We start from the raw sequence: 24621 nt of genomic DNA on the forward strand, positions 1-24621 counted from the left end.
TGTGTAATGTTTTTTATTTAAAATATTTGACTCTAAATAAATTTTTGACCAGAAAAGCAGGCACATTACGGGTGCCAGATCTCCCATGTGCATACGTGCGAAACATGGATCAGAAACTGATGCGCCGACTGTACAGCTGTAAATTAATCTTAAAATGAACATCCAAGGTAAAAATACTGCGTGCGTGCAGACATTTATCAGTAAAGTCCGGCTTACGTCAGCGCAAGATCTGCTTTTTTTTTACGCAGCCGCCAAATTAATACAATAAACAAAACTCCCTGAATAAACTGCCATCGCCTTCCTTCCTTTTATTGTCCTGCCTGACATTGAGGTGGTGGGGGGGGGGGGGGGTGGGGGTGAAAGGTCGTTACTTTTGGCCTTTCCAGGTGTCGATGCGGCCGTACTCCAAGTAGCTCTGTTCTCCAGTGAGGTACACAAACTCTCCATCGTGACTGCCGTTTTTCTGTGGAAAGAGAAGCGAGAGAAACTCCCATCATTCTGACTGAGCATCGTACATCACATATATATACATATATATATATATATATATATATATATATATATATATATATATAGCACAGTAAAGAGTACAGTAACAATCATGAGCTAAACCAACCACTGCAGCACTTACAGGACATCAGTGAGACCACCTGTTTCCCCACCTTACTCTGAAAGCTGTCAATCAGCCATGATATGTTTGGTGTCTGAAGTTTGCTTCTTCAGTTTTGTGCTTGATCTACAGGGCTAATGTGGCTAATAGAAGCTTCATTAGCATCAACTAAACCAGAGACGTAGCTATGGGGGCGCCTGAGCGGGTGTAGGACTCCTCAATTGGAAGTCTTCTGACTGCTTGCATCATTCTTGCGTCTTTAGCCTTTTAGCCAGTACAACCCATTCTACTGCCAGTGTTTGTCTATGGAGGCTGCATGGCTATGTGCTTGATTTCATACACCTGTTAGTAATTGGTGTGGCTGAAGCACATTTGTAAGGTCAGACACTGATGTTGGACGAGAAGGCCTGGTCTAATTCATCCCAAAGGTGTTCCGTTGGGTTGAGGTCAGGACTCTGTGCAGGCCAATCAAGCTCTTCCACACCAAACTGACTCATCCATGTCTTTATGGACCTGCTTTGTGCACTGGTGCGCAGTCATGTTGGAACAGGAAGGGGCCGTCCCCAAACTGTTCCCACAAAGTTGGGAGCATGAAATTGTCCAAAATCTCTTGGTGCTGAAGCTTTAAGAGTTCCTTTCACTGGAACTAAGGGGCCGAGCCCAACTCCTGAAAAAACAGCCCCACACCATAATCCCTCCTCCACCAAACTTTACACTTGGCACAATGCAGTCAGACAAGTACCGTTCTCCTGGCAACCACCAAACCCAGACTGGTCCATTGGATTGACAGACGGAGAAGCGTGATTCATCACTCCAGCAAACAAGTCTCCACTGCTCTAGAGTCCAGTGGCGGCGCTTTACACCACTGCATTCCACACTTTGCATTGCGCGTGGTGATGTAAGGCTTGGATGCAGCTGCTCAGCCATGGAAACCCACTCCATGAAGCTCTTTACGTTGTTCTTGAGCTAATCTGATATTTATATATTTTTTTCCACCTGGGTACTTAACATGGTTTGAGGCAGGTTTGCGATGATTCAGGTAGGCAGTTACCTAACTGGTGGTTTCCATTACTTGTTAGCTACATCAGCCTCGTAGTTCCAGCACTAAAACTAATGAAGGCAAACTTAAAACTCCCAACATGTAACAAGAAGTAAATTCAATTTTGGTGCTGAGAGAGCGAGTTTATTCTTGTGCAGTTCAGTTTCAGTTAAGTGTAACGTCAAAGTACATACATTGAGCATGAGGCCAAAGTACTCGTCCACCTCGGGCTTTATTTTGCTCAGCCGGCTCAGCAGCGGGTCCTTAAAGCCCCACAGAAGCTCGTCCACTGTGTGCGTCATAAACATGGTAGTGCCTATGCTGTTCATGAACATGGCTATTGGCGTTTTCACAAAAAAGCTTGAGTCCTTTAACTTATTCATCACCGCCTAGAGAAAAAGAGAGAAAGAGAGAGAGAGAGAGAAACATAATGTCAAAGGCAGTGATTTCTGAAAACTACAGGCAGGGCTTGATATGAGAAGGGAAGTTGGAAAGCTGGAACATTTCGCAGACATCACTTTGAGAACAGATGCATATTAAAGCAATAAGCCACTTGAGGCTGTGCGTTACTACGATTTTAACAGGGGAAGGGGGTTCCTAGGCATGACGTGAAGTGGAGTAAAACCCCCTTCCATGTGATTAAAATCACTGCAATGCACGACCTTGAGTGGCTTTCATTAAATGGCAGCTAACATAAAATAGGATAAAATACAAGACTTTTCAGAAAATAATGTAAGTTATCATCAAGAATAGTTGACAAAAACAAGTATTCCACCAAAAAATGTAATTCCTACCAATTATTATTATTAATATTATTATTATAATTGCCAAGCAACCATGGACCGCTGAATGAACAGAAGAACAGTCGGTCACCCAATACATTCATTTCATGATTTTTTTTACGTTCTTGTCAAATAATAATAAACATATGATAGCACTGTTTAATGCAAAACCCTTCACTTTATAAGTTCTTTTTGGTCACCAAATCAGCACAAAGCTTTTTCAGCACCAACCCAGCGGCGTCCCTCTCCTCACGCTGGGGCTGAATCTCTAACAGCTCCCTGCTCCCTACACAGTGCACTATGTAGGAGTATAAATACTGGATCCTGCAGCCCAACAGAGCAAAATAAAGCTAAGAAAGAGTCATTTGGGATACAGACACATCCACACTCGATAAATGATGCACTGTTTGGCTGTAGAGGCTAGAATTTCTATTCTTTCATAGCTAGAACACTATTTAGGGAGCATGGAGCTGTTTGCGATTCAGCCTGGGTTTGACGTGACTTTTGACAGCGTGTAAGACATTTTTAGACTTTTATACTGCTGTTTTACAGTTAATCGTACTGTAAGTGCTCTTTTAACCTGTTAGCTAGCTCACTAGCCTGGTTCTAGTTAAGAACATAAGTTGTCAGCCCCTCAGTTTAAACAAAAAACGGGTTCTTTCTTGATCATTACACGTGGCGTACCATGTGAGCAGCATTAGAGTGAAAGATTATTCCATTAACAGCACAAGGGTTTTTGTGCTGTGGCACAGTGATACAGTTCAATTGCTGTGAGGTGGTCGTAGGTATATTGCGTATATCGTGGATTTTACAAACCCGTTTCAAACATGGCTCAGATTTTAAAATGACAAATACAACACAATAAAAGTGATAAGTAAAGCATTAATATATATTATATTGTGTTATATTCATACCAAAGTAGATTTACAAACTGATGCTTTATGTTTTTATTTGCATTTTACCTACTGTTCCAACTTTTTCGGAATTGGGTTTGTACCTGAGCTTGTATGTATCAGTTTTACGCTTGCAGCAAAAAGAGCTGCCGCCACTGTGTGGAGTTTGCATGGGCCTCTCTGTGTGGAGTTTGCATGTTCTCCCCATGTCTGCGTGGGTTTCCTCCGGGTTCTCCGGTTTCCTCCCACAGTCCAAAGACATGCAGTCAGGCCAATTGGACATGCTAAATTGCCCCTGGGTGTGAGTGTGTGAGTGACTGTCTGTGTCTGTCTGTCTGCCCTGCGATGGACTGGCGACCTGTCCAGGGTGTATCCTGCCTTCCGCCCGAAGACTGCTGGGATAGGCTCCAGCACCCCCCCTCGACCCTGACAGACAAGCGGCTTAGAAAATGGGATGGATGGATGGATTTATTGAAGTAACATTCTACCATCTCGGCTTTGAATGTGTCTTACTATGTGCTACTGTCCATCTATAAACTAAAAAATGTAAACAAAAAACACTTTCTAAGCTTCAGCTCAGCTATGTGTGTATTTTTTTGGTCCTACAAGGGAAATGTGTCATTTTGCTGCCTAACTATGCCCAAACAGGGAGCAGCACAGCGTCGGCAGTAGAGCGGCACCGCCTGGGGCAGTGGGGGGTTAAGCTATAGCTGCTTTTCTCGCATCTCCAGCAGGAAACTTTTCCGCAAAAGTAGAACAGTTACTTGTAATATGTCTCTCAACGTTCGACTTTTTACGAAGCTGAAGATGCTTCTCGTTCACCAGCTTCTTGTTCGAATTTTCCCGTTCCACCTTAAAAGGTACAGTGAGTTGTTTGTGTTAAGCCGACTTAATAACACATAAAATGTATCTTTGTGTTGAAAGACTGACACCAGCCACACATGTAATCCCATAGACTCACCACAGCTGGGATGTTAACAGTAGTGACGCTATCCACACGGGGGTCTCCTGCTGACATCTCCGGTACGAATACAAAGGTCTTGGGGGTCAGGGCGGAAACTTTGGTCCCATTCTCCACAAAGGTGACATTAGCTTTGGGCCTGTACTCTCTACAAATAACACAATAACAAGAAACAAAAGGCATAAATCACCCACAGCTCAGACATTAAACAGATGTTGGAGACACAACAATGCCTGCTGTTCTCATTTCCATCCAGGACCAAGAACTGACTGATATATTTCAGGAAAGTCTGATGAAAGGAAGCCTGGACCCGTTTTCCTACTACCTACCTACTTATCCCTTAGAGGTAAACAGTCTGGTTTTGTTACTGTGCCTTTAAAGCTGGCTTTCTGAATGACTGCCCTGTATTTTGTAGTGTTTGCATACTAAAGCAAACTCTTACTTTTGTTGCCATTGAGTCTTAGATGTTTGATTCAAATGTAGAGTCAGTAATTCAGGTACACTTCTATTTGCTTTAAACCAACCAGGTTCAATTCAAACAAGCCACGTCACATAACACGCCCTCATTTGGAAGAACACCGGTTCCTCGGTGTGGCTCTCACAAACCTTGGAGCTTGTTTAAACTATAGCAGGAAGTCGCTGCCATGAGTATGACACCGCATCGGACCACAGAAGGGATGGCCGTTCATTCTAGGTCAATAAATATGACGGTTAGTTGTCACTATCATATCTTAACTACTCTATTCTGGATAGCACATGAGCGCAGGTTCACGATACCAGCAGGAAGCGTCATACTTTTGTTACGGTTCAGGTAAGATAAGATAAGATAATCCTTTATTAGTCCCACAGCGGGGAAATTCACAAGGTAAGTAAGTCAACAACACCTGAAGCACTTCAGCTATTTGGAGAGCAAACACACTGTCCGCTTCATTAGAAACCCCTGCCAGAGGTTAACACATGTAATGGAACATTGGGGTGCCAGCATATAAATACTAAAATCAATATTTGGTCGTTTGGTCAGAAAGTCAAGGAAAAGCTGGCCAAAGATTCAGCGAAGTGCCATACAGTTTTAGCAGGGCTTTAAAGTGAAAGAAATACGTTTATTATATACTTTTCTACTATGAAACACGAGTGCCTTAATGTGAGTATCACACATTAATAAAGGCGTGACTGAGACTGTGTGACTGTACTGCTAACCAGGATAACCACTCTAGCTCCCATTAGCTAGAACCAGGAACAAAGAAAAGTTATTCACCTGTTATCAGTGCTTACTGACTTCGATAAGTCATTACCATGTGGCAGGGATTAGCTCTATTAGCTCTAGTGTTGGCTCTAGCTCGAGTGTTGTTAGCTAGCTCTAGATGTAGTGTTGGCTGTATTTTAGTTTTCCCCTAGTGTTAAATCTGGTTAGCTCCTGGTATCTCTACTGTTAGCGTTAGCTCTAGTGCTAGCATTAACTCTAGATGGCGTGTTTGGCTCTAGTAGTGTGAGCCCTAGATATACTGTTACCTCTACTTTTAGTTCTAGTGTTAGTGTTAGCTCAAGATGAAGCTCTAGGTGAAGTGTTAGCTCTAGTCTTAGCTGTAGTATTAGCTCTAGGTGAAGTGTTAGCTCTAGATGGTGTGTTAGCTCTAGTCTTAGCTCTGGTATTAGCTCTAGCTAAAGCGTTAGCTCTAGATGAAGTGCTAGCTCTAGTCTTAGCTGTAGTATTAGATCTAGGCGAAGTGTTAGCTCTATTACTAGCTGTAGTATTAGCTACAGATAAAGTGTTTGCTCTAGATGAAGTGTTAGCTCTAGATGAAGTGTTAGCTCTACTACTAGCTCTAGATGAAGTTTAAGCTCTACTGTTAGCTGTATCATTAGCTCTAGATAAAGTGTTAGCTCTGCTGTTAGCTGTAGTATTAGCTCTAGCCTAAGTGTTAACTCTAGCATTAGTATTAGCTCTAGATGAAGTGTTAGCTCTACTGATAGCTGTAGTATTAGCTCTAGTCTGTGTTAACTCTAGCATTAGTATTAGCTCTAGATTAAGTCGTAGCTCTAGATGAAGTGTTAGCTCTACTATTAGCTGTAGTATTAGCTCCAGATGAAGTGTTCACTCTAGATGAAGTGTTAGCTCCACTGTTAGCTGTAGTATTAACTCTAGATAAAGTGTTAGATCTACTGTTAACTGTGGTATTAGCTCTAGATGAACTGTTAGCTCCACTGTTAGCTGTAATATTAGCTCTAGATGAAGTGTTAGCTCCACTGTTGGCTGTAGTATTAGCTCTAGATGAAGTGTTAGATGTAGTGTAAGTGTTAGCACTAGATAAAGTGTTGCTGGTTCTACATTAAGTTTTAACTCCTGTGTTTGCTGTAGTATTTGCTCTAGATAAAGTATTAGCTCTAGTGCAAGTGTTAGCTCTAGATCAGCAGTTCTCAAACTTTTTAGAGTGAGTGCCACCCATGATAAAAAAAAACCTTAAGAGCCACCTAAAATTGAAACACATGCACCACACCCACGTGTACACAGCAGGCCTGCATGTGCAACTGGCACATTTCAAATGCAGGAAGTGGCAAAGTGCACAGCCTTTAGTGAGAGGGCTGGGTATCGGCTCTGTCTTTGGATCCAGAAGTTCAGTAGTGACATTTGTTTGACCCCTTAAATGGCCATGGCTCAAAAAGTTTTATTACACACTTCTATAATCTAAGAATAGCTCAACCAAATCGCCCCTGTAGTTACTGAATAATAAGCCTTTGTATGTAATAAGCCTGAGATTTTAAGGGATTAAATTCAGCTGATAAGACAACAAACTATATAGCTAGTTTTACACTTTGGGACAGACGACACCATCAAAAATCAGAAGACGTTTTAGAGACGGGGAAAAAGTTGCTACATTTTGTTGGACAACAAAACTTTTATTACTGTGAACAGAACTTTTATTACTGTGACCTAGTAGAGTATAGTATAAGTATAGTGCTCACACAAGCTAAGCTGAGAGTGGTTCACCATCCAAAATATCCAACCAAGAGCTGCTCTGTGGTCAGAACCTGACCACTGACGTCGGATCAGAGCAGGGCTAACACAAACTGTGTGTCAACAGATGAGCTAAGCTAACTGTACACTAGCGAGGTGGAAGTACACGGGAGGGGTTTCTAATAAAGTGGCCAGGGAGCGTATGCTCATTCATACATTTGGATCCATTTGCCTTTGAAGTTTATGCAACAGCAGCGCCATCATGTACATTAGCTCAACAGGGCCCTCGTTCCAGATGACAGAAAGGCAACGTGAACTCAAATAACCAGCCAAAATCTCTGAGGAACGTTTCCAACACCTTGTTGAAAGTCTGCCACGAAGAATTAAGGCAGTTCTGAAGACAAAAGGGGGTCCAACCTTTTACTAGCAATTACCTAATAAAGTGGCCAGTGAGTGTATACCATGTATACTATTTGGCTCAGTGCCTCACAGCATAAAGGGCCGGGGTTTGATGCTCTCACAGTCAGACCAGCTGGAGGTGCTAAACTGCCCCCAGGGGTGAGTGAGTGTGTGTATGCCTGCCCTGTAATGGACTGGTGACCTGACCATGGTGTTTCCTGCCTTCCACCTAATGAGCGATGGGATTGACACTTGCACCCCTGTTTTTCACACCACAGTAACTAGTGTGCATATCTTATCACAAAAAAAACATACCACCACATCCTGTAATTTGGGATTTGCATGTCATGTAGCATAATCCGACACTGCATTCCAGTGTGTGGGAAAAAATGAAGGGTAATTATTCACTATCGGCCTCCTTGGCTTGACACTGGAATATTCGGGGCCCACATGACTCAGCAAAGCGATTTGGCGGAAATAGCTTATGCAGTAATATCCTACTAATCAGGCTTTAGACCTGACAGTACATCTCCGCATGATCATCTATAACACTCAAGCCTAATGCCACAGACATGCCCAGCCGACTAAACCTGGGCAGTATTACAACGTGTTGGTCATGTTCATGCTGCAATCTGGCCACTTTATCACACCCCTCTCTTGTAACTCTACTTTGCTGGTGTACAGTTAGAGGCTGTAAGAGACTGTTACTGGAAGTTGCAGTGATGCATGTAAAAACCCCAAAGAGGTCACTGTGCTGAGAAATGGAACAACCACCAAAAAACCACCTAAAATCTCGTCAACGATAGTCCTGTGGTCAGAAAGCAGCCACTGATTAACCTACAGAGTTTAGCCATAAGGTGTGTTTAATAAAGTGGAGATTGAGTGGAAAGACAAGTTCAGTGTCTCTAATAAAGTGGCCAGGTACTGGAAGAACAAGGTGGGTGTTTTACATAAAGTGGCCAGGACAAGCTGGTCAGGCGAGCTGGGTCAATGGTCGGTGCGGAACTGGACATTACAGCAATGTCCTTTACACAAACTGCTCTCCATTATGGAGGATGATGGCCACCCACTGCACACCATCATCATGGACAGGAGGAGCATGTTTAGTGGCAGGTTGCTGTCACACAGCTGCTCAACCGACTCAGGAGATCCTTTGTCCCCAGAGCCATCAGGCTCTTCAACTCTTCCCAGGGGGGCCAGCAGAGAAGGGTGGAGAGAGAGGAGGACTGAATATGGATCTCATGCTTATCCTGTGTTTCTCTGTTCATCTGCACGTATAGACAGCGTGCTGCACACAGAGCACTTTCTGCATACCTCAATTTGCATCTTGCACATCTGGACAGTAGACACTTTATTTGGTACAATATCTGCACATATTTATTTATTCATTCATTCAGTGGTTATTATATACCATTACCTGTAACTTCTTGTACATCTCAGTATATTTATTCTTGTTATATGTCTACACCCTTACTACAGTTACTGTACAGTGTTGTGTGTCTACTGCTGCTATCTATCTACCTACCTACCTAGAGGAAGCACAAGGTGGGTGTTTCTAATAAAGTGGTCAGTGAGTATAAGCACAAGGTGGGTGTTTCTAATATAGAGTCCAGTGAGTGGAAGCAAAAAGTAGGTGTTTCTTATAAAGTGGCCAATAATTTTAATGCATTGTAACTACAGCAACTGCATGTCTTATCTTTTTTCCAGCCTCTTATCAGTCTAGGACAAAGGCAATGGTGTCATTCCCAGACTGAATGCACTGTCCGTTCGACCAGCTGTTTTGTGTAACAGTCTGATTGCTGAAGTATCACAACATTGCAGAAATCTTTGACCTTTTAACGCAATTATACTCTTTTACTACAATCTGATTTGATTTTATCACCATGACAATAAGCACATAGGAAGCGCAAACTATCCATCACCGAGGCACACTAATTTGCATGACGGCAGTACCTGTAGGTGTAGGGACCCATGTGTGTGACCCGCGGTTTGGCCCCAGCCAAGAATTCATCAGGGTTGGTGACGTTGAAGAAGAAAAACTCCATGAAGACTGGAGGAGGAGGGTTCTTCCATGTACCAAACACCTTACTGCCTTCTGTCAGGGTGATCTCCTACAAACACACACACAAAACAAATATGTGTCATTTTTGGTGTTTTTCTACTGCACTGTCAAAAACAAGAACTGACCCAAACAGGAACAAACAGGATCTTGCGGTTCTAGCTCTAGTTCCTTTTCCACCTGCTTGAAAGACCCATCGTAATAACTATTCTATAGAGTGTAATTTGCCAAACTAGCTACCTTATAAAGTAAAAACTCTTAAAATGCCCATCAACACATCAATATCCTATTCTAGTTTACGTTCTGTTGAACATACTGGTGGTGTAATAGTGCTTGGTGGCCTTATCTTCACCTATAACAGTAAAGAATTCACTAAGTTGCCGCTGCAAGTGTTACCAAAGTCAAAGGAGAACACCATTAGCCAACCGTAAGCAGGAACCTTCAATACTCGACAGATGACCAAGGGAAAAGTGCAGTTTTAGTTTTCTGGTGCCGGAACTTTAGGCAGTGGACGTCCTATGTGACCTTCACATGTCAAAGTACATTTCAAGTAGCATTACTGAGTCGGGACAGAATTGGGTTGGATTTCTTGGGACTTTGAACAAGACTTTTGGACAAAGAAGGTCCAATGTTTAGGCCTAAAATGCATAATCAACATTACACTGATGAACTTATTATGCCAGTTGTAAACAATTCACTCACATCCATGGAAGTCCTGCCCGTCACCAAGTTTAGACTGACTTCTCCTTGAATTCTCTCGCGAGGCATTTGAAATCATCAAATCCATCATGCGCAACCCATGGTCCAAAACGCTGTTACATGCAATTACACATTTCCGCCAAATCCCACAATTTAAGTAGCTTGTCTATACACGGCCATGGAATCAGCACCTAAGCTTTTCTGATGCACGTCCTTCAACAGCACAAGTCAGCCCAAACGTTTGCTCATTCTACCGAAGTTGTGGATCAGTATGAAGTTTCAACGAGGGGGCGTGCAGAATTGATATAGCCACGCCCCCACATGCAGTAACAGTCCAAAAAAACTCAGATGTAGGAATCAAGCTCTCTGAATGTTTATTTAGAGTGCTGGAAATCTAATCAAGGCTAATCGACAGCGTGACGGATCCCCTTGAATTGAATTATGCGGGTGATTCACTGAATTCACGGCTTGAATCCCCAACTCTGCTGTACTCTTGTCGAAAAAGACGCACACATAAGTACATCAGTAAAATATGTACCTTTATTTTGAATAAAACCAGTGACGATCGGCAACACCAGTGACACCTATGGATAGATAGGAAAGTGGACGTTCCTGTGGAATGGCCCATTTCATCTTAGGTCAACTGTGTACATGTACTTACTGATTTCTGGAACTGAACCTGATATTTTAAGCATCTTTTTAAGTCCTTCAACCTTCGTGACAAGGTTTCCCCTCCAAATGGAGGACGGCCACATTCAGAATGATTTTAAAGCTCGTAAAAATACGTACTTTTCATGTTGATTACACTTTTGAAAAGTACACTTACGTGCATTTTTCTTTCAATGGGATATGCACTCCTTTTCTCAGCTCCTTTCTCAGACTACACACACAAACACACACACACACAAATCCACTCAAAGTAGGTTGGGAACAGTCATGTGACTCCTGTTTTTGTGTGCCCACCAACCGTGATCACAGTAATCCATGGCAACGAGGTAACCTATAGCAACAACATTCCACAGCAGCGAGGGGTCCTTTAAGGAAAAGGCGTTCACACCGTCTATGACCACAATATACTAAAACTGACCACTGAACACTTCAAAAAACAAACCATTCATTCATGGTTTCTTCCTCAAAGCCTTTCCCTTAATGCACACAAACTATAGGAAGCCGACTGGTTCTAAGGGTGGGGTGTGTTCGAGGGGATTTCCAGAAAAATTTGCATGCATACAGCTGAGGTGAGATAACGGAGCATGAACCAAAGCAGGGTGTGCTGGGGAAATATTCCCCTCACAGACTAACCTTTTCAACTCCTCGAGACCACCCTTAGTTCCAAAATGCACTTCATCATGTTCTTCATAACTTTCGTATTTCATAAGCTACGTTCAGAAGCTGGGCGTCGTATGAGGCTGTAACTCTTCTCTCCAGTCTAATAGACGGTGATGTCATTTTAAACCCTTATAATAAAAGAAGCTGAACTCTGTTTTTCTACTGAAAGTCGACCCGTTTTCCCCCAAATCTGGGCTGTAAACTATAAACGGGTGGCGTCTCTTCAGAGATCTGCTCCTCTATAAAAATGATCCATCCATCCATCCATTTTCTAAGCTGCTTCTCCGTCAGGGTCGCGGGGGGGTGCTGGAGCCTATCCCAGCGGTCTTCGGGCGGAAGGCAGGATACACCCTGGACAGGTCGCCAGTCACAGGGCAGACAGACAGACACAGACAGTCACTCACACCCAGGGGCAATTTAGCATGTCCAGTTGGCCTGACTGCATGTCTTTGGACTGTGGGAGGAAACCAGAGAACCCGGACGAAACCCACGCGGAGATCATGCAAACTCCACACAGAGAGGACCCTAGTCGCCCGGCCGGGGAATCGAACCCAGGCCCTCCTTCTGTGAGGCGACAGCGCTACCCACCACACCACCGTGCCGCCTATAAAAATGATTTTTATTAAAAAATATTTTTAAAAAAGTTTTTTGGCTTTCAGCAGTAAATTGTAAGCATGTAGCAATATATGTATGATCATAAACCTCATTTACTGTTAGCTTTTACAAAAAATAAATAAATCAATCAAATAAAATTTTAAAAATGCACATTTATTTCATGCAGTTACCGAATAATTTGCCTTACGAGATGGATAAATCAAAATATACCCTGGTGAATAAGAGGTTAAAGTACTAGGCTGGCAAACAGCCCACCCACCCCAGCTACTGGGATGGAGGGGGGCCAAATCTCCCCCCAATGAAAAAGGCGCCGGTCAATAGCTCGGGCACAGCGTGCAGTACAGAAAGACAGTGGGGCCCTTAGATTCACTCAGGCTTTACTCTGGAACTTGAATGAGTAGAAGCCAGAAAGAGGAGAGCGCGAGTAACGCATAAAGACCCAGTGCTGAGACACAGACGCTTGTAGTTGCTTGGATATGTTTAACGCATAACAAGCATAAAAGCAAACGGTCGTTATGGTTCTGTCAACTGTGATTAAACACCCCAAAGCTATAATTAGACATTTGTCTTTTCACCAATTTGAAATAGCCAAAGCTTGTGACCTGCCAAGCAACTGCAACGGCGACACCAATGACAACCATGTCATAACAAGTGCAACTGGTGTGAACTGGACCATGATGTGGTAAACACATAAAAAATGTCCCGCATAATTCAGCAGTTGAGATGTAGAGTGATTCAGGGTGGTTTGGTGTGAAATGGTTCAGATGTCTTTACAGTGGTGGTGATAGGAACCAGAGGTCTCCATGACTCCAACACACATATAGATATTTTATGTACCATCCAGAACCACCAGTGAACCTACACGAGTCTTCTGAGGTTTATCTGGAATGTTGATGATGGGAAAATAGTGGAAAATCTGAAATGATACTTATTTTTTTCAGGACTATTTTGCCTTAGAACACCCTTCATATTATGTATCCCTCCACCATGAATGGATTTCAGGGACGAAATCTTCTCAAACTATCATAACCATTTCATGTAGAAACTTTCTGTGGGGGAGATTTTAGAGGTGGCCGTCTGGTCCCTATCACCACGACTGTGAACAGATCTGACTCTGTAAGTTCACACCAAACTGCTCTGAGCATCTTGACGTTTCTGTAGTTCTGTAACTCACAAAATAACACACACTCTGTATTAGATTTTATTTACTATGTCCATTTAGCTGGTTGAGTTCCACTGACTTGAACTCAACCACTTGAAACAATGCAGATTAATGGTCACAGTTTCTCTGATTGGCTCTTTAAAGAAACTTATTTCGTGGGCCAGCATGGTCAGGGTCATGTAACATAGTGCCCATGTCACCGGAGTCACCTGCAGTAACTGGGGCGAACCGGTAAAGAGCCCTCAGATTTGCGTAATGTAAACATGTGTAACATTTCTCAAAGCAGAATTCTTCAAACAGTGTTAAAGTCCAGAAAGGAAGGTTTAATCAGGGCCGATCCGATCATGCTGCCCTGCGGCACATCTAGATAAGCCTTTCCACTGAAATGCGCATCAAAGACTCATGAAAAAAGACTTATTTTTTATCACTTGTTCCTTAATGTGCTTTCCATAAACAACTGTTTAAGCCAGCTCTTTCATTCCACTATCACAGTTCTCTGTAGAGTAAAGTGCCAGATAAAACCTTGCTTGACCGACATTCTTACGAGCCCCACTGCCCAAAGAACTCTTCAGAAAAACTACAAAGTACAAAACTGCTGTTTGTCCAGACCACGTGGACAGTACCAGCCTGCTGCAACACAGTGGCCTCTTCGGAGCGTGACTGTGTCCTTGACTTTTGTTGTGACATCACTGGCAGCGGTCTAAATCGATCTTCAGGGAGCGGGACGGTTTGAAAAGAGGCCGAAGGGCTAAGTGGGCAGAGGTAGGACAGTCTACTGGGCAAACAACTGTAATCTGATATTGAGCACTGCCCCAGATTGGGCTGAACCACCAGCAACTGGGTTACCAGTCAATGATCAACCTCTTCTCATTTGGCATCCAGAGAAGCGTCCTTTCACGACTTCTTGAACTCTCAAATTTCAACGCTGGCTTCACATACAGTGCTGATTGTGTGGATGCCCAAAGCTGAGTCAGTATACCTAACCAGCTTTGCCTCACGTGGAAAGGGTAAAGTGACCTCAACTTCACCTACATAGTGCTGCAGGGACATTTTGTACTACCAAACCTGAATTAGCCCTGTTTTGTTTTTTTTTTTATCTAGAACAGTGGATCCAATTCCTAATGTGCCCACAAGCACCCGTACTCTACAACTTTGGCAGTGTTTATGGCGAACGCTACCTTAGCCTGGTTTATCATGGTTGAGTTTAGTCCATAGCTGCATAGTTGCAGAGTTGTGCACAACATTATTTCCATGCAACTAGTATCGATTGAATTAATTTACATTATAGATGAAGACTGAGGTGTTTATATTCTCCCTCCACTCATCAATCTTATGGAAATTCTCTGATTATATGCACACTTCAACTAATCCAATCATGCATAGAGAACCGCATAGTGTAGATGTTACCATAACAGTAGCCATGTTTACATGCAGCCTGATAGACCGTTAATAATCTGACTAACACTTCAATCAGAGTGGTCTAGTCCGATTGAGGCCAATTGCTCTGATCTTTAAAAGACGGCGGTGGGATGGACCTCCGTCTTGTGTGTCTCAGAACACGACGTCTTCCTCTCGGTCTTCTTTAATAAGGACATGTGAAGGACGTTTTCCTGAGTCTGACATCATTTTAAAGTAATAAACACAAGCACTGCTCACTGCTGCTCATCTCACTCTGACTGGACTTTTGACAATCTAAAAATGCCTGTTGCTCTTTACATTGATAAACTTGACCATAAGAAATTGCCCAAAATTACTTGGAATAAATTCTGGTTCTATTGACTTACATTAAAAGTAATGTATGTAATGTATGTTCCATAGATCCAATAAATTGTTGTTGGGGGGTGGGAACATACATTATGTTGCAGTGCATGTTGGGGACTGTAGTACACAGCATTGTAAGGACAGGATAGGATAGGATAGGATTGTGTCGCAGTCCCGCTGGCCTTGTATTTTACACATGGGCCATAGAAGAACCACTTTTAAAGAACACGTTTTGTATTTTGAGAGCGTACACTCACTCCTCCTGAGCCGTCGTGAACCACTGTTCCAAGAAAATTACCACATTAGTCTGGCCAGTAGGCCTTGGGTTTGAGTCAAATGGTCAACAGGTCGTGCGTTCGGTCTCAGCTGCCGTTGTGCCATTGAGAGGGTTACTTCACTCATCCAGTGGGACTGTAGTGGTGTCATACAAGTCAACCGACTAACGAGGAAAACCACAAAAGCCTACGAAAGACGATGAACGTTTAACTGAAAAGACAGAGGTACTGCATCTCCAGCTCATCTAATACAGCCCTAATAAAGTGTCAGATGTAAAACAGCTTCCATTTAAACACTCCTGAAGGCCTTGTTCAGCTCCTACATACTGTGGTTTCACACAGAGTCAGGTATTGTGAGGGTGTCTTTATTACCCACTTCTCTCTCAAGCCTGAGACAGACCAGTAAAACCGTCCGTCTACGGCTATTGTACTAAGCTTTCTTTCAGATCACATGACCACAAGCTTACAACCATTCCTGAGGGAAACTGGGGCAACGGAGTCCCTCTCTCCTTCTCCAAAGCGTGGCTTGGTGTGAAATAGCTCAGATTTCTTTACAGTGGTGGTGATAAGAATCAGGGGTCACCATGACTACAACGCAAATATAGACATTTATATATTTTTGTTGTAACATTGATGACAGTAAAGTAAGTTTTAACATTAACATAACATAAAGGCCAAAATCTTCTCAAAACTATTGCCTCAGCGTATTCATCAATAATAAGTTTTCTTTGGGGACTATTTTGCCCTAGAACGCCTTTCATATTATGTATCCCTGCACCATGAATGGATTTTAAGGCCGAAATCTCCTCAAAACTATCATAAAACAGAGTCTCAGTCATCAGGCAGTGAATTCATAACCATTCCACATAATGACTTTCTCTAAGGGAGTTTGTAGAGTTGGACGTCTGGTTCCTATCACCACCACTGTGAACAATTCTGATTCACTAAGTTTCTCCAGAGCGAAGACTTTCACCCAAAACCACTCTGAACAACTCTATTTACATCTTAATCAGTTAATTACACTGAAATTTTCATTCCCCTTTAAGCCAAAAGTTAAGTTTGTTCACTAGGGGATAATTACTAGACAATCCTGCTGTGTGATTAACAAAAAAAGTCCCATAAATGAGGACAATCAGTCTGTAATTCTCCCCTTTATACAAATCTGAGACCTAAGTTGTGAACCCGCTGAAACTCTCTCAGGCCTAACAGTCCGGTCTGTGTTGGGAAATTGAGAACAAGGTTAAGAGACAGATGGCCGAAACACAGAGGGCAGGTCAGACAGAGCAGGAATGCAGAAGAGGCATCAGTGGGAGTGGATTCTTCTTCTGGGGATTCATCTCAAATGGACACAAGTATCTTACTTTCTTGAGTTTTTTTATACAGTGTATTGTTTTTGGAAGGGAGGCACACCAAGGCTGTCTGAGTCACACCTTTGTCTTTATTATTTAAAGTAACTTTCCTCCAGTCGCTTAAACGCTAAGATCTCGCGCCCATGATCACGTGCTGACTGCCAAAAGTTCTTTTGAACCATGCCTCGCAGTTCTAAATGGCGTGGAGACCCCCAATCACATGGCACAAACAGCACAATAATTATACAGGTGATAAGGCTTAGGGCCCAATCCCATTTGTTATTTTCACCCCTACCCCTTGTTTTTGAGTGTCTCCTTGCCTCTTGGAACTGAGTTACAGGGCTAGTGGTTGAAATCTTTATCTACGAAATTGGACCCTCAAATAAAAAAGAGCATTACTTCATTAACAGCTACTAGCGCTGCTCTTTAGGCGACCCTGCCATTTTGGAGTGACAGCAGAGGAGGGGAAAGTTCAGCTCCTAACTGGTGGGCTTTAGTTACATTTAGGGCATCATATGGCTTCTTAGGGTAGTATTTATTATCACCCACCCCTAATTCTTCAGTGACATGGAGCTGAAGTCAGATATTCACCAGCTTCTTGTTCGAATTCTCCTGTTCCACCTTAAATGGTGCAGCAGCTCTGATACCTAATGTGCCAGAATGTAACTGCTGCACCTTTTAAGGTGAACTGGAAAAGTTAGCTGGCTAGCTATCAAGACATCAGCATTATACTAGCGATTTTTTATGCTTATAATAAGAAAAAGGATCATAATAAACAAAATGACATTATAATAATACAATAAATTAAATGACATTAAACTAAGACAATACAATGGTTATCTTAATTTAAAATTTGAGCAACCATCTTCCCAGTTTCTCTCTTTTTCTCATAACCCTCAGGCCATGAAGCCCTGACACTTTGCCCTACCCCTCTATCTCAAAAAGAATCGGGACTCCCAACCCCTAGACTTGAACAGGCAAAACGGAGGGATAGGGCTAAGTGGTCGGAGCGGGAGGAGAAATGGGATTGGCTGGATCAGTGGCCTGTTTAATGAGGCCTCTCAGTTAAATCACCCAGCATGCAAACAGTTCTGATAGAACTACATCAACATTTTCCAACAACAGTTTCCATCACCGTTTTTCGCATTCCACCTTCATCAATAAACCAATGTTACTACCTCGTCCAAACTTTTCCACCCAGGTTTTTATGCTCATTTCCAAAATTCGCAATAAGTGGTGGACGGAAGACCCACTTATGAAACACTACAGTTAAGCTGCAGATTGGTTGTTGATAAGATCACAGATCTTGCTTTAATAATAACTTGCTTTATGCATGTGGATAGTGAGGCCTGTACATTCAACTCTCATTCATCATTTATGGCCTGCAGGGCAGCTGAGAGGCCACTCATTCCTCTTTTAACTCTGCAGGTTCTCTGTGTGCTGGTAATGCTGACAGATAGTTCTCATGACCTGGGCTGACAAGAACCAGACGTAGCTATGTTTACATCTGTGTGTGTGTGTGTGTGTGTGTGTGTGTGTGTGTGTGTGTGTGTGTGTGTGTGTGTGTGTGTGTGTGTGTGTGAGTGTGTGTGTATATGAGTGAGAGAGAGAGAGAGAGAGAGAGAGAGAGAGAGAGACCTACAGCAACAGTGCACCATTTGGGAACAGTTTACTTGAATCCTGCTACATAACACTGATATAGCCATACCACAAACCAATTCAGTTAAATGCTATATGCTGTCCTGACATATTATGTTCAGTAATACAACATTGTGATGTTTAATTGTCATGACAGATGTCAAAATGTTTGATATCATGACGGCTTATTAGAATACACAGCAAAAAAAATAACATGTGAAATAAGCTGCCATAACCTCAAACGTTATGCCATTTGTCATTACAATTACCGGTAACAGTAACATGAAAACAAAATCTGTTTTGTCATCATCTGAGATCTGCCATGCCATGTTTATGTCACACTTATGTCAATGTTATGTAGCAGAGTTCAACTAAAGTGCTATCCAGATAAACACTAGTGCCAATGGTGCCCCCCTTGTGGAGAATCTTCAGCCTGCCAAACGTGAGCGAGTGAGTGCCACATGCAACACACACATAGAAAAGACTATTGTGACAGAATATATCACACAATAATAATAACATATCATCATCATATAGTCCACATCACTAGTTTCCAACCTGGTCCTCGGGGCCACCCAGACAATCCACATCAGTGCTCTGATCCAACATGAAACATACAGGGATGAACGAGAAAACTGGACCATCTGGGCGGCCCTGAGGACCAAGTTGGGAACCACTGGTCCACCCAGTTCTTTGCCAACCAGTAATGTTCTTTCACTCAGCACCACTGCTGCTCTTTTGGCCGGTTATTTATGCTTTGGCATTCTTTCCAAATCCATTAAATTGCCAGTCTGGCAAGTCTACACTCACTAAAATTCTTATGTTGTGTTCACTAAATGACACACTGTGATGCAAAAGGAGAATGTGGTACTTTTCTTTCTACTGAGGCCCTTAAATTCTGCATTGCTCTTCCGTGCACAGTGCTGTTCTTTGTCTGAGGGCTTATACTGGGTCATACCGCCTTACCGTTATAGTAGCCATAGACTCAACATAGATATGATAGATGTAGACTACGATCTGCAGCTGCAGTCCATCATATTTTCACTAAAAAAATACTTCACTGGCTTTCTTCAAAAAAGGAATCATTTGGGCTCTTTAGTTTTGGGGTTTTAGACCAAAGTGTCAAACTGGGGACCTTCCGGGCCAAAGTGTTGCAGAGATTAGCAACTAATAAGCTGATGAGGCCCGTGAGGACTGGAGCCTGACACATGTGCTTTAGAGCCTCATCTGAAATAGACAAACCACACTTAGCTCACTCCACTCAGTCAGGCTTTTGGATCAATCTTAATCAACCTTGCCCGGTATCTGCGTCTTTGTCATTGGTCTATCAGTTTGAATTTAACCACTCAGGTCGCTCACTGATAATTAGCCCAAAAATACAATCCATGCACTGAAATCAAAAACGTCTCTTCTGTATTATTTTATGGTTCGTCTATCATTTTTAACCGTGGCTCGTGCTGAGAATCTGTAAAAAGTCAGACAGGCAGATTGTGCTGACAATACAGTGCTAAAGAAGCCAAAATCAAGCTCTTTTGATGAATTCAGAGAATGTGCTCCCACCAGCAGTGAACTGAACCAGGGTTCATTTGGACCGAGACCTGCGGACCGGTTCAGCTCTCTGCTGTAGTACGGGTGGAGTATTCAGACACACCAAAATAGAGAGAGCTAAACAAAATGGTGTGATAAGGCCACATCAAACAAGGAAGGTGTCAAAACGCCCTGAGAAATTTCTCCATCTCTGACTGCGTCACAACTGAAACTGATGACGTTTAATCAGCTGCTACTCCAATGTTTTTAATTGTACTTCTTGATTAATATTTATTATTAATATAATCTTTTTTCTTTTGTTACTGGCCCACTCCAAACTGCTGCCTCGCCCTGCGTGCAGGCCCCCGGACCACTAGAGGTTGCTTCAGGGCCCACTAGTGATCCATGGCCCACAGGTTGAGAAACCCTGGCTTAGGACTTTTAGCAAATGGTGAGTTATAGACATTTTCAACCAAAATACATTCTAGAACCCAAAAGGTATAAGGCAAGGCTAGGATACTAACCTTAGCTGAGGTGAAAACACTATTAGCACCAGTCTGTTCATCTTAAATACCCTGAAAAAAAACCAATAGTGCAAAGGATCCTAATGTTTTAACAGATTACTAATGGCTGATTCCGAATCCATTTGATGATTTTCTAATGGGAGCTAAAGGTGTTTTATAGGAAATTAGCCACCTAGCCACCTAGATTGCACATTCCTAATAGTGGTCGCAGCCCCACAAGCTCTCTAGGGGTTTTAAATGGCTTCTAAGTTTGAGCTGTGTGGCATCTAGCTTTGTGTTGCTGGAATATCCGTCACTTGCTGTTCTACTCCATCAAGTGAACTAGCAGGATAAATACATGAAACACAGCAGTTAAACATGTTAAAACGAACGGGAGCATTTGGGTGCGACAAACCCACATCTGCATGATTCTTAAGTGCAAGCATATCCTGAAAAGATCTGTTGTGATAACTGTTTTGGTCTTGAGGTCAGATTGCTATGACAATCTGACAGCAAAACCAACAACTGTAATACTGTGCAACACATTTGTAAAACCACACATCTCAAAGTTACATCAGTACAAGGCCCATCTCCAGTTCTTGTATAGAATTGGGCAAGATCTCACAAACTGATCGGTATCAATCTACACTGTAACGGCACCAAAGCTAGGATGGTAACCTGACCATCCTCAAAAAAGAACTCCCTAACAGATCTTCAAAATGGGTGTCTCTAAAACAAGCTCCATTCTGGGAGCTGTCAGACTGGGATCTGGGATTTAGCACACATGGGCTGGATGTAAAATGTGTTGGTTGGGTTACTGGATGTTATTTCTGCCCCTGGGCTAGCTTTCTATTCCCTGACTCACTTGCTTCCATTGTATTTGGAGGTTTTCAATGAATGCTAAACGCTACCGGGAGTACAGTGTGTTTTTGTTAATAATTCATTATCTAGCTGTGGCAGAAATTGTACAAAAGTTTGTTATAAATTGATATAAAAAGGAAAACTCTAGATATAAACAAAGCTTATTAAATTTACCATTTAGACTGACACAGGCAATTGAGGCAAATGTGTTTTGAATTATGCTTGTAGTTTGCACAATGCTAATCATCAGCCATGACCTCACTGCTGATAAAACAGCGCAGGATTCAGTGCTGGTTTAATCTGGTTTTGTTAGCCTAGTGCTGGTTTATCTGGTCACCCAGCCTGGTCCTTCAAAACACAACACATGCCAGTTTTGCTGGTGACCAGCCATGATGGCCTGTGCTATGTTTTCGAAGATATTAGCTATATTAGCTTTGTGGCTAAAAACCTTAAGATGTCTGAACTTATATGACACCATAGGGAAGTGAAGAGCTTATGTGTTATGTTTCTCATCTGTTTATTCCTCAGAAAGATCACTGCAGCCTGCTCAAGGCTACTGCACCTTCAATGAGAGTATCTGGCGCCAGATAGTGAGCATATATTGGTCCACTGGCTTGATAAGTGACTGTATGCCACTGCTGGTCCACCCTCCGACCATTCAGATTATTGTCCAGCACAAGATCTTTTTCCTCTTTTTCCTTCCTCCGATATTCGAAATGCGCACAAATGATTGTGAGGAAAAAATGATTCATGACAAATTTAAAGAGATTTTGTCGAAAATGTTGCCAGATTGTTTCCTGCTGTATAACCGGCTTTATATATGATACTACTATTAAAATGATTTACTAAATGAATATACATAGACTAATGAATGAAAGAAATAAACGAAAGATAACTATATTGGACTGTGAGTGGATAATTAGTGACTTTTTGTGGCTTTTTGTCACATTTTTTTTTGGCCTCCTGGAAAACACAGAGCAAAAGCCAGTGGGCTGTCCGCTTTACCATAAGCTGGCCAACAGTGGTTAATTGGGGTTAGCACAAAGCACATACGAAGTCTCACAGCAAAAGTGCCTATAAACATCAAGTTTAAACGTATTCATATACACTCACATATAGATTTAACAAAACAGAACTTTTAACGTTGTTTAGTGAACTCAACAGGTTTTTAACTCACTGTGAACAAACTCACTGTTTTGAAGCTAAAAGGTGACGACTGGGCTAATAACGTTTGCTGAGGTAAAAACTGACGATTAGCATCTGTCTGTTTAGTTTTAAGACTTTAGGCTGACTCCTTTTGCTGTGTACATTTCAAGCCACGTCACTTACTGTAGATTTGTGGCCTCGATTTAGCACATGAAAGACGCTGTGTGGCGTCACTGTTCTTAAGAACAAACAACAACTCAAAGAAAAGTGTAGCACCATGCTAACTGGCTTCAATTACTTGTTAGCAGGAACATTAGCCTTGTGGCTCCAGTGTAAAACTAAAGAAGCAAGCCTGTCTTGGCTGATTGACTAATTTGGGGTAAGGAGGAAATACAGGGTAGCTATGATTGAGGTTTCTGTTAGAAATTCACAAAAACATTCCCCCCCCTGCCCTGCCTAAAACCAAGAATCCCAGCAGTCCGCTCAGACGCATTAAATAGCCATTAGTTACGGTGTGCGACAGTGATTTGCATATAGCGTTTGGTGGGAAGATGAGCAGATGACAAACGGCTCTGAGCTCATTTTACACGCCACAGATAACAATGCAGCTTTGGTGTTTTGGAGTTTCACTGCAGCCTGAACAAAGTTCCATATCTCTTTGTGTGAACACCGGCATGGAACTCCCCCCAAAACTTTACCACAGCATAAGACAATCCGAATAATCTTTATACAGTGACAGGACTGCTGGACTTGGAAAAAGTCTTTTCTTTTGAAATTTTCCATGCAAGGCTGGACTTTCACTACACTACCAGATCAACACTGTCTATTCCGGGCCTCTGGCCACAACACATCACATTTTGGCCACTTAATGTGGCCACTTGTGGCCCAAGTGTCCACTTATCTTGAGGACTTTTCTGCATTTCTTTCGCTTTTTACAAACCACCAGGCCAGTTCACATATTTTGCACCATTAATGACGAAATCACTGCTTTTCACGAATGTGCAACATCCAGAGTCTGTGAGGTGGGATTTCATTGGCATCAAATCAGATTTTGTTAGAATTCACTAACTGTAATGTTAAGGTTGAAAGTTAAATGTCCTATTAGTTAGAAAACCACATGCTAAAACTTTGGTGTTCATACGTCAGTCAGTAAAGCCCGAACCTTTAATTCAAAAGTCAGAGGTGTCAGATTGAATTTTGTGGGAGTTTTCCGGACCACATCACACGTCTAACACAACCACGCAAAAAAGTGGCTCAATGTTTAAGCCTGAAATTCAAAGTTAACATTATACTGATATGATGACACTAAATTATTCACTCCCATCCTTAAAAGACACGCCTTTCACTGAGTTTTGACTCAGTTCTCTTTAAATTCTCTTTCAACCATCAGATTCATCTGCCCAAGAAAGGGGCATGAACCACAATCCAAATTGCATGTAATTACACTCTTCCAACCAGAGAGGTCTCCAAATCCTTTGGCTAAAAAGGAACACCTTGATGTTTTTTGGTACAGTGCTTGTTAATTGTTAATATAATATAATCAATAAATATGTTCCTATAATTCTGACCATAAATTCTTTACTTGGAGTGCATTTTTTATCTGCCTATAAACAAACCATAGTACGCATGCACAGTAGTTCAAAATATTGCGGACCTTTTGAGAAGTATTAGATCTTCAATAAAAAAAAAAATCCTAAATATTTAGTGATCATAAAGCAGCTAAGTGCTAACCCTTTAGCTTCAGCACCTTTATGTTACATTACATTACCAGCATTTGGCTGATGCTCTTATCCAGAGCGAATTACAATTTGATCATTTTACACAATTGGCCTGACTGCATGTCTTTTTGGACTGTGGGAGGAAACCCATGCAGACACGGGGAGAACATGCAAACTCCACACAGGACCCCGGTCGCCCGGCCGGGGAATCGAACCCAGGCCCTCCTTGCTGTGAGGCGACAGTGCTACCCACCACGCCACCGTGCCGCCACGGTGTTCACCAAAGTGTCGTCCTTGGTATGGAGCTGGTTTTGCCTAAATAGTCATTTGCCAGGTTTCTTT

General features: G+C 42.3%; 1 protein-coding gene across 2 annotated transcripts in view; it reads right to left on the reverse strand.

Annotated features, from left to right (window-relative positions):
• Positions 1 to 24621, reverse strand: part of scarb2b (scavenger receptor class B, member 2b) — an 83901-nt gene that overhangs the window by 33561 nt on the left and 25719 nt on the right. For both annotated transcript variants that reach the window (XM_017686797.2, XM_017686796.2), the window contains exons 2-5: positions 9591 to 9748; positions 4286 to 4433; positions 1844 to 2038; positions 372 to 463 (exon numbers count right to left, since the gene is read on the reverse strand). In XM_017686797.2, coding sequence (XP_017542286.1) covers positions 372 to 463; positions 1844 to 2038; positions 4286 to 4433; positions 9591 to 9748 — 593 coding nt within the window. The remainder of the gene's footprint in view (positions 1 to 371; positions 464 to 1843; positions 2039 to 4285; positions 4434 to 9590; positions 9749 to 24621) is intronic.

The sequence above is a fragment of the Pygocentrus nattereri genome, chromosome 16 (genome assembly GCF_015220715.1).
Source record: "Pygocentrus nattereri isolate fPygNat1 chromosome 16, fPygNat1.pri, whole genome shotgun sequence".
In the NCBI taxonomy this organism is placed as follows: domain Eukaryota; kingdom Metazoa; phylum Chordata; class Actinopteri; order Characiformes; family Serrasalmidae; genus Pygocentrus; species Pygocentrus nattereri.